A 10,420-nucleotide genomic window follows, 5' to 3' on the forward strand; every position below is an offset into this window, starting at 1 on the left:
AAGAGTAAGAACAACTTTATTCTATCACTCCTATAGGGCATGACAGCTATAAGAAAATCCTGTAATATATGTGCTCTAGTTGTCTACGTCCTGGAGTTATGGATGACTAGGTGTTGTCTTTTCTGTGTATCAAGCTTCACACACATTACACACTGAGTACATCCCTCAGATGAAGACTATCACCTGCGAAGGCTGTTCCTTCCATTGCAAACCTTTAAACAGCATCTGCTACCACTGAATATTTAAAATCCATGAAAAAGAACCCTGTACCAAACCAAACCAAATAAAACCCAGAAAGTAAACATTCACACTTAACCCTGTGTGGATTTTGGACATTCTCCAAAGGCCACAGTGGCCCAAAGGCTGGGACAGGCAATATTCACTCATTTGTTGGTGATAAATCTAAAATTTGTGATGTGATATAGCTAGGAAATGGAGACTTCCCATCAGAGAACTGCCATAAAGACATTTTCAAAGAAGGCTGTAGAAATTGCTCTTCATTTTGATCGAAAAAATGCTCAGGCAAGCAGGCCACCAGAATGCCCTGTGATGGCTCCTTCTTAGATGCAGTTCTGAAGACAGATGGGAGGTCTGACACCAAAGCAGTGGCAAGAAAATGTATTTTAGTGTTTTGATTTATTGAATTCCTGAGTTAATTTTCACTCTTTTTTTCATATAAAGGGAGAAACAAAGGTTAAAGCAAAGTGTATTTTTATTACATATTATACATATTCACCTTTCTGTATAAGTGATGTTCCAATAATAGGCAGTCCTCTCCAGCTGCATTTTTATGTATATTGCAGCTTGATTTTTACTTCTTTTAATGAATAAAATTAGTAAAATGAATTTGAACATAGTTAAAACCATTATTCTTTTTTAGGTGGGAATTTATTAGTTGTAATTCGTTTATGGATAACATGCTGTATCTTACACAGGTAGAATATGAGGCTTTAAATCCCCACATACCAGTTACGTTTCAAGTACTGACAGAATCTGAGACGTTTGACATCGATGTCAATGGAACCATCCTGACAAAAACCAAACTGGACTATGAATCCCGGAATAATTACATCCTAAATATTTCCTTGTCGGATGGGAACAGTACTGACTATGCGACCATGTTTATCAGAGTTACAGATGTCAATGATAACAGGCCTGTGTTTGGTACAGTCAGTGCTACCGTTACTATCCCAGAGAACATGTTAGTTGGAGCTAATATTACCAGGGTGTCAGCTACGGATGTGGACGAGGGCTTTAACGGATTAGTGGTTTATACTCTGAAAGGTGGAGAAGGAAAAATGGATATTAACACTGCAGGAACAATTTTGCTGGAAAAGGAACTGGACAGAGAAAAACAAGGCTTCTATAATTTAACAGTGATCGCCAGTGACCAAGGGCAACCCGCACTGTCTGCAGCTCTCCATTTGACAGTCATCGTTGAGGACGTGAACGACAACTCTCCGGTCTTCTCATCAAGTAGGTACGAAGTGAGTGTCTCTGAAAACGAAGAGCTTGGAAGGGCATTGCTGACAGTATCTGCTACCGATGTGGATGCTGGGGCCAATGCCCTCGTGCAGTACAGAATCGTTAGCCAGCAACCTCCGACCCCCTCGCCGGTGTTTCTTGTCGATTCGACCACGGGCCAGCTCAGCCTGAGCCAGCAGCTGGATTATGAAACCATCACACGTTTTGAAGTAGAAGTGGAGGCATCAGATGGAGGGCAACCAAGTCTCAGCACTGAAACACGTGTTGTTGTGCATGTACAAGATGTTAACGACAACCCACCAGAATTTAATCAGGCGATCTATGATATATTTGTGTTTGAAAACCTACAGATGGGTAGTCCTATCTACACTTTCAATGTTACTGACAAGGACGAGGTAGGTACCAAATTATTCTCATCCTGTTAAATCAAAATGACATTAGTCTATTAATCTGCAAAACCCCACAGTAGTAGATGGGCAAAGAGATTTCTTAAATGGTTGGCAATAAGTACATTTTGGGTTACAAAAAAACTTCATCTTGGTTTCTATGGAGCCAGCAATAACATTTCCGAAACCAATGAAGTTAAGACCTTGTATGAAATAGTCTATTGGCTGTATCAGAGAAAATAAAGAGAGCTTCTCTCCTTGTGCATATATAACACAGGACAGAAAAAGTTGCTTGTTTCTGTGCACATGCATACGAGATGAATGCATGTATGTCTCACCGGATAGAAATTTTAACTTTTTTTGAACTTTTTTGTTATTGCTTATTATGTCAAAATAATCAGTTCTGGTTTAATACTGCTTGGTAACGTCCTTCTATCTGAGTATATTTGTTAGTACGTTTCTGTACTGCAGTCAACCTGCCCTTACTATCAGCTTTCTTGGGGAGAAAGGCAATTCGTAAAGCTGATAGTTTCTTCTTATTTGAAATATTTCACTCTGCTTTATACAAAGTTGTTTCTTTCTCATCTTGTTTTATAAAGACACACCATATGTTGCCATTGCACTGGGGAGCTGGTTTGGAGGAAGAGATTTCTGATTTGCTGTAGTATTCTTGCTCACGTCAGTTTTGTAGAAGCATAAATGCTTCTCCCAGTTCAGACTCCACCAAAGAGTGTTGCTGCTCCTGGCATCACAGGGATTGGTTGTAACTTTAGGGGGAGGGGATCTGTAAGACCCAAATAGGGAATCCTGCAGGGCTTCCACCTACCCCAGTATCTGTCTTCTGCCCAAGAAATCCATTACTGCCATAGCTCAGGGTGCAAGATTCCATTTATTAAACCTTGCAAAGCACTTGTGCTTCTGTGATGAGAAGTCCCATATAAATGCCAGGTATTAAGGTTATTTATTTTTTAACTTAACTAGTCATTGTTTTAATCTTAAATGAACAATGTTTTGTTTTTAGGCTGGCTTTTCTCAGGGACACTTTGTTCATAACAGTAATTTATTTACTGTGGATATCCCTGGAATACTTTCATTAAGGAATGACACAGAACTGGACAGGGAGACTACATCCGAATTCACCTTTCAAGTAAGTTTGAGGACAGACTCTGCAGCTCCTTTCTACTTCATTCCCAGGAACCCTTTTATTTTATCTTCATCAGACGGTTAAAATGGCAACACAGTCAACTAAAATTCCATTTTTGTTTGTTTCTTTGGCAGGTATGGGCAGTTGATGCTGAAACAAATGGGCTTAATTCAAGTGCCTTGTTCCACATCACTGTTCTGGATGTCAATGATAATAACCCTGAGTTTCAGAGGCAATCATACCGTTTTGCAATTTGGGAAGGAGATTACATGTCAAGTGCTCAATTTGCACGCGTGACTGCTACTGATTTGGATGAGGGAGAGAATGCACAGATCAGTTATTACTTATCAGCTTACGATGGGGATAATCCATACAGCATCCAACAGGTAAAGGTTTGGATGTGTCAAACACACTATTTCATGAAGTTACTTGACATAGTAAGATACATCAGATAAGAAGAGTAGGTAGTAACCGTTCTAACCAGCACATGCTCTGTAGTTCAGAAATACAGGTCAATATCCAAAAACTAAGACATACTGGTCAGATGTTGCTAGGAATCTTAAGTGTATTTGTCCAAGGGAGAACATCTCTTCTGAGAATTCAGTGTACAAGAGTTATCCAAATAATCTGTACGCTGAACCGTATTACCTTCTCCAGGATGGAACCGTTTGGGTTAATGGCTCTGTGGATCGAGAAACTAAAGACAAGTATGAGCTGCTGCTGGTGGCATCTGATAACGGAGTACCTCGAAGGCAGGTAATAGAGAGGAGCAGATTACTCTTTTTTGCATCTTCCTTTATTCATAAATTTAAGTTTCTGTGCATTTTCTCAATATGGTTTTCTCCTGTCACGCACCAGAATTTCACACGTGTCAGCATTCATGTGTTCGATGTGAATGATAACCCTCCTCAGTTTACGAAAGCAAAATACTCGGCCACTGTACGTGTAGCAACAGCAGCAGAAGGAGTGTCTGTACTATCTGTGTCTGCCACCGACCTTGACGTTGGGAGCAATGCTGTCATTTCATACAGGTGAACTTTTGTGAGGTTAATAATTTTTTTCTCCCAGAGAATTTTATTGGTCATGAGAAGATAAGACTGGTTCACAGGTATTTTACAAGCGCTATGATTAGTACGGATTTTGAAACTTAGGCAAAAGGACAGTCATCGCTGTGCATATTGGAGCTTATTAGATCATGATTATGTCACAAGAAAGAATGTAATCAAACGATATACTTGGCAATGAGAACCGAAAGCCAAGATTTGCTCATGCTGAGTAATACGTTGAACTTTGAGTAGGAAGTACATGAATCTCTGAGAATGACTGTGTTCTCACACATCTTCTGTTTGCTGAGAGGAGGAGATCAAGAAATGCAAACTTTCATAACACACTATGCATAAAAAAAATCATTGGAGAAAGATTTTTCCTTTTATATGAGCCCTGTATCATGGAAAATATAAGGATACATAGACATGAAAACTATAGATTAAGAAGGACAGATGAATGAGTCAGGAAACTGTGGGTGTTTAAAACTAGTGGCTTCAAAGAGAGTATTTTTAACTGAGATGGCATTCGACCTTAAACACATTACTTTCTCCTATGAGCAATCCTGTCACCTGCAAGAATTTGCGGAACACTAGGAATTAGCAGGTCTGCAGTCTTCAGGTGAATCATAGAATCATGGAATGGCCTAGGCTGGAAGGGACCTTAGAGATCATCTAGTCCAACCTCCCTGTCATGGGCAGGGATGCCACCTCTTGACTAGACCAGGCAACACATGGGGACCAAATGTCACCTGGACTTGCTGCATATGCAGCTGAGTGTGCAGTGTCTGCCTTCAGTTTGTGGAAGGATCAAAGGCTTGGGGTATAATGCAAACTGGAGGCACGAATGCCATTTTTTTCCATGGTGGAAGAGGTACTTGGAAGTAAAAAGACCAATATACTTAGGCTAATGACACAGCAATTAAAACCTGTTGCTTAGCCATTCATTATAAATAGGCAAATATTGCCAATTAAGTGCTTGTTACAGAAGTAAGTAGATGGTACTTCCAAGGTCATTAATATGAATGTTATGCTCATTTCTCTTTAATCAGCCTCAAGAACCATTCTGATGTTTTCCGTATAAATGACAGCACCGGAGAAATCACCCTCAGCAGTAACTTGAACCACATCACAGCTGACACAGTTGTTACGCTGATAGTTACTGCTACTGATCATGGAGATCCTCAGCTTACATCAGATGGTAAATGATGTCTTTTCACCTTCTTTTCTTTTTTTTCTTTTTTTTCCCCCCACATAAATGTCCCCTTTGCAAACACTGAAATCTGAAATTAATCCCATTGCTGTCGAATTAAATTGAGTTAGGGTTAGAATCCATTTTACATTTCAGCAATGATGAATATTTGTTTCTTAGCCTTTGATTTCCTCTGAGCTGATGATATTTACAGAAAACTTGATTTAGTAACCCTGGTTAGGAATGCATTTTTTGTATTTCTTACAGTGGTGCTTATGGTACAAACCCCAGTGCTTTATAGCAATAGCCTCTCCAAAAGGCTATTGATAATATTGACATGTGTTTCTCTTTGAGTTTTCCATTATTTTCTTAGAATTAGAAACAGGTCAATAACACTCAAACAAGCTTCCACCCTTTCAAAAAGTATCCAGTCACATGGTATTTTGTGTAACTTTTTTCGTGTATTTTTAGGAGTTAACTTTGAGTTATCATGAACAGGAGCAACAACTGATTTTCTCAGAACAGAATGAGTGACCACGACAGAATTTGCACTGATATGGCTTTATGTATATCACTTCTCTTTTGTTACAAAGCAACTTAGTGTAAGATTTTAGGGAGCGGAGAACACCTGCCTGTTGCCTTAACTTCAAATCGGTGATATTTGATTTCCTATCACATTGAAACACTGATCAGTGAAGTGGAGTTATTCTGGAACATTAGTTAGGTATAAAAGCCATCGTGTTTTATGAGTTGTGTATTAATCTTTATTACTATTGATACTTTCTTTCATTTGTCATTCCTCTTTCCTATGTGCTGGTTTCAGTCATTTTCTATTAGTTCCTCATAAATGTAGGGAAGTAGAGCACCGATCACGAACATTTTAGCACCAGCTTCACTATTTTATTTTGTTTTTTCTCCTTAGCCTCTGTTACCCTTTACTTGCTGGTAAATGACACTAGCTTCAGCCTGATTTTCACTAGCTCCAGCTATGAGTTCAGCATTCTAGAAGAGAGCTCGCCGGGGACTGCTGTTGGCTCTGTGAAGGCTCTGACAGGCAGCGTGGCTGCGCAAGTCACGTACTCGCTGAAATCTCATAGGGACAAGTTCTCAGCCAACGACCAAGGAGACATTGTGACTCTCACCAGCCTAGATCGAGAGGACCGCGACCTGTACAGCATCGTTGTAGAAGCTGTTGATTCTGTGGTGCCAGCCAATACAGCTATTGCTTTGGTACAGTATACTGCATTTTAAAATAATTTTTTTCAGAAGTAATATAAAATAATTAAAAAATCAAGCAATATCCAGGTAAGTGTTATCTGTTACACAAGCATGAAGATTTTGAGAGCCTTTTATTAAATTTCCTTTTTTTCTCCCCAAGGAGATACTGTCAACTTCACAAATTGTATCACTTCCTGAGTAATCCTCTGTGAACCAGAGAAACAGGATGACACTGAAACTTGATTTTGTGCCTAGTTCTCTGAAATGTGTGAGCGAGATGAGCCGAAAAGCCCCCATTAATCCTCATCTATTCCAGTTAAAGTGCATGTTATGTCATTGGTAGCAGTTAGAGGGGAAAAAAGATAAAAATAAAAATAAACTTGTGAAAATGCTCAAATGCTGAAAAATACTGGAATGACTCTTTATCCCTTTGGGGGTTTTGGGGACGTGGTTTCTGTGTTTAGGGTTTTTTTTTCCCTATAGTCTTCCATAGACTAAAATGAATCGAAATTTTTCTTTGAATACTGTTTCCATAGCTCAAATATATGTATCTTTTCTTTTTTTCGTAAATTCAGATAACTGTGAGCGTTGATGATATCAACGACAATCCTCCAGTTTTTCCAACATGGATCCAAACTAAATTATCAGCTCCTGAGAATGCAGCTGGTTTAGACTTGGGTGTATTTTCTGCTACTGACCTGGATGCAGGAGTTAATGCACTTATAAGCTACTCTCTGCAAGATGATTTTGCTGGCATTTTCCATATTAACAGTTCTACGGGCAAGCTGATGACAACAAAATCCTTAGACAGAGAGATGATGGACAGTTACGAATTGAAAATAATAGTAAGTTCACAGATTTCTCAACATAAAGAAAAAATAGCAAAACATCACAATAAAATCATTTAATCTTTGTGATTACCACTAGAATTCATTAATGAATTTGTTGTGTTTTGCACCCAGAGCTTTGTTTCCTGCTGTGTAAACTGGTGTTGGTGAATGACCAGTGAATATCAGATCTTAAAGGTTATAATCACATTATAGTTTTTTCAAAATGCATGTACTTAACATTTTTTAAATAACTAAGATACGGATTTCCAAGTTTAAAGAAAACGTGAAAGCATAAAGTTTCATCCAACATTCATGTGGGTATCTATTCATTCTAACTGATGTCATTGATTTTTACTGCTGTTAATTGTGCACACAAAAAGAAATGTTCCAGCACTGATCATCCTGTACAGATGTATTTTAAAGAGCTCTTTACCGCTAACAAATCATTTCACAGGTCAGGGAGCTTGTGGAATGTATTCAGGACAGTGAGGAAACATACTAAGAGTCAAACTGTTTTCTGAAAATTTTAGAATTAGTAAAAGTGGACACTTTTTTTAAGGCTAATTGAAAATTTTGCATATGTACTTATAGATTAGGACTCTTCTATGGCAGATGTTTGTGCAATGTAAAACTGACTGTGGATTTGCTGCACATGAGCTGCTCTTCACAGCTCGCTTTGTAGATATTTCAACCCCTCAGAATGCAAGGGGTTTCCTTACTCCGTTAAACGCCGCATCGGATATGCATCTATATGCCGTGGGTTTATGTTGATTACTGCCACGTCAGATCACATGATGCATTTGGTCTGGATCCAGGCTTGAGCTTTTGATTAATTGTTCATTAAATGAGGCAGAGCATGTGATACAGCGAGGATACCAGCGGGCAAAAGGCATGCAACACCAAATTGGGTCCAGGGCTAGAGCAATGCCATTAGGTGGTAACTGGTCCAGCAGAAAGTCTTCCTGAGGCCAAGTTTCCCAACTTTTGGAACAAAATCAAACTGTTAAAATAAGTTTGTATCAATGTAGTGCTGCATTTAATGACAAGTTCTTTCTTTGCAGGCCACAGATTCTGGCAAACCCTCTCTATCTGCAAGCTTAGTTCTAAGCATCACTGTGGAGGATGCGAATGACAACCCACCAGTGTTCCCCCAGCAATCGTACTCCGTGATCGTGAAAGAGAACGAGCCTCCACACGTGGTATGTGGCATTAAGAACAAATAAGCTGTTCTGCAGTTGTTGTTGTTTTCTTTATGTAAACTTGGAAGCGGTAGTGAACTCTGATGACTGCACGCTGGTGAATATTTATTCTTCTTTTCTTTTTTTACTTGGTAGAGTCTGTAAAAATCACACAGTGTGTTCACTTTGTATGACCGTGGAGTGCCTAATCCCACTGACCCTTCCTAAAGCTCTCTTTGTAAATTCCAAATCGCCACTCTCTTCATTCTGCTCTAGACCTGATGGGTTTGTGGTTCATCATTTGTCTGTTACTGTTTATGTTTTTGCACTTTCTGATTTAGATTCTGAGTGCGGCAGCCACAGACAAAGATATAGGGTACAATGCCATTATCCATTACACCATAACTGGAGACAATTCTTCATTTCATGTTGGAGAAATTTCTGGAAATATTACAACACTTCAACCTCTGGACTATGAAAGTCAATCCCAGTACACATTTATTCTGAAAGCTTTCAATCCTGGAGAGCCACGTCTTGAGGACACTGCAAACATTACAGGTAGCTCTAGTTTGCTGCTCTAGTTTACCTTCATTTCCCTTAGGGAATATTTCAACATGCCTAATTAGGAGGCATAGAGATAGCCTTCAGTAGTAATACAGTCTTCTAAAGTAAATTATCAGAAAAGATGAGGTGGTCTCTTCCGTATAGCCAGATAATTTTTTTTCTCAAAAAATATTTGGCTTGTTAAAAATGAAGATTTTTTTTTCACACAAACTAACATTACTTGCTTCAATGTATTCACCAATTTTACTTTGAGTACCTATTGATGTTTTGATTAAAAATGTTTCAGAAAATATAATTCAGTCCTTTTTCTTGTTTTTTACATAAAACCTGCTTTTAGGGTTGTTAAAATAATAGTACTTCCTTGCTGTTGGCTTTTTCTCCTTTAAAAATCGTAAAATATATATTTATTTTTTTTTTTCCCCCCAACACAGCATGAAAGATTTCTGTGAAATGAGTATCTTATTTTTTGGCTAGTCCTACTTCAGATCAATATGTCTGGAAGTATTGGTTTATTTATTACTTCTTGTCCTGTGGTATTTCTATTACGGTATAGCCAGCTTCACAAATTGTGGACCGTGACCCTATTGTGCCAGGTCACGTACAACTACAAACCAATGCGAGCCTGTCTTACAATGCTTGCAATCTAAGCCAAGAACTAGAGATACCAGATGAATACAGACACAGAAGGGAGCCCAGCAAAACAATGAGATGATATTATTTATGACAGATAGTAGCGACAGCACGCTAGCCCAATGCACAGCCATTGTGGGAGACTATTGCTCAAGCAGTAAAAAATTTAATCCACGAAGGCAAGAGTTTTCAAGTACAGAAAACAAGATTGCCATCTGCATTAAATTGAAAGAGCTCCAACTCAATTCTGAGGAGCTGTGCTGGTTTGTATTAACTGAAGAAATAGCTTGTAACCCTTTAGGTGAAACGCATGTTTACACTCAGACATGGACCTTCTTTTTTTTAGTTACTGTGGAGGATGTTAATGAAGAAGCACCCATATTTGACAAACCCTCATATTACCAGATCCTTCCAGACAACTCCACAGCTGGCACACTGGTACTAGATATCAATGCAAAAGATGAAGGCAAGGATTATGATGAAGGCATTTTCTACAATATTACAGGTATGTTAGAAACAAAAATAATTTTATGGACATTTATTACTGACGTACTTGCATACTTATAGAATCATAGAACAATTCAGGTTGGAAAAGACCCTTGGGATCATCGAGTCCAACCATTGACCCTACACTACAAGTTCACCCCTAAACCATGTCACCCAACACCCCATCTAAACGACACTTGAACACATCCAGGGATGGCAACTCAACCACCTCCCTAGGCAGTCTATTCCAGTGTCTGACCACTC

The 10,420-nt window shown here is 38.8% G+C and overlaps 1 protein-coding gene across 1 annotated transcript in view; it reads left to right on the forward strand.

Moving 5' to 3' along the window:
- The window catches only part of LOC104271772 (protocadherin Fat 4-like), a 39,192-nt gene that overhangs the window by 12,817 nt on the left and 15,955 nt on the right, over positions 1–10,420 (forward strand). The window contains exons 16-26 of the mRNA XM_009866556.1: positions 936–1,880; positions 2,893–3,018; positions 3,150–3,401; positions 3,673–3,771; positions 3,874–4,046; positions 5,111–5,259; positions 6,173–6,480; positions 7,044–7,313; positions 8,360–8,497; positions 8,818–9,034; positions 10,017–10,175. Coding sequence (XP_009864858.1) covers positions 936–1,880; positions 2,893–3,018; positions 3,150–3,401; positions 3,673–3,771; positions 3,874–4,046; positions 5,111–5,259; positions 6,173–6,480; positions 7,044–7,313; positions 8,360–8,497; positions 8,818–9,034; positions 10,017–10,175 — 2,836 coding nt within the window. The remainder of the gene's footprint in view (positions 1–935; positions 1,881–2,892; positions 3,019–3,149; positions 3,402–3,672; positions 3,772–3,873; positions 4,047–5,110; positions 5,260–6,172; positions 6,481–7,043; positions 7,314–8,359; positions 8,498–8,817; positions 9,035–10,016; positions 10,176–10,420) is intronic.

Source organism: Apaloderma vittatum, unplaced genomic scaffold, assembly GCF_000703405.1.
Source record: "Apaloderma vittatum isolate BGI_N311 unplaced genomic scaffold, ASM70340v1 scaffold13080, whole genome shotgun sequence".
Lineage (NCBI taxonomy): Eukaryota > Metazoa > Chordata > Aves > Trogoniformes > Trogonidae > Apaloderma > Apaloderma vittatum.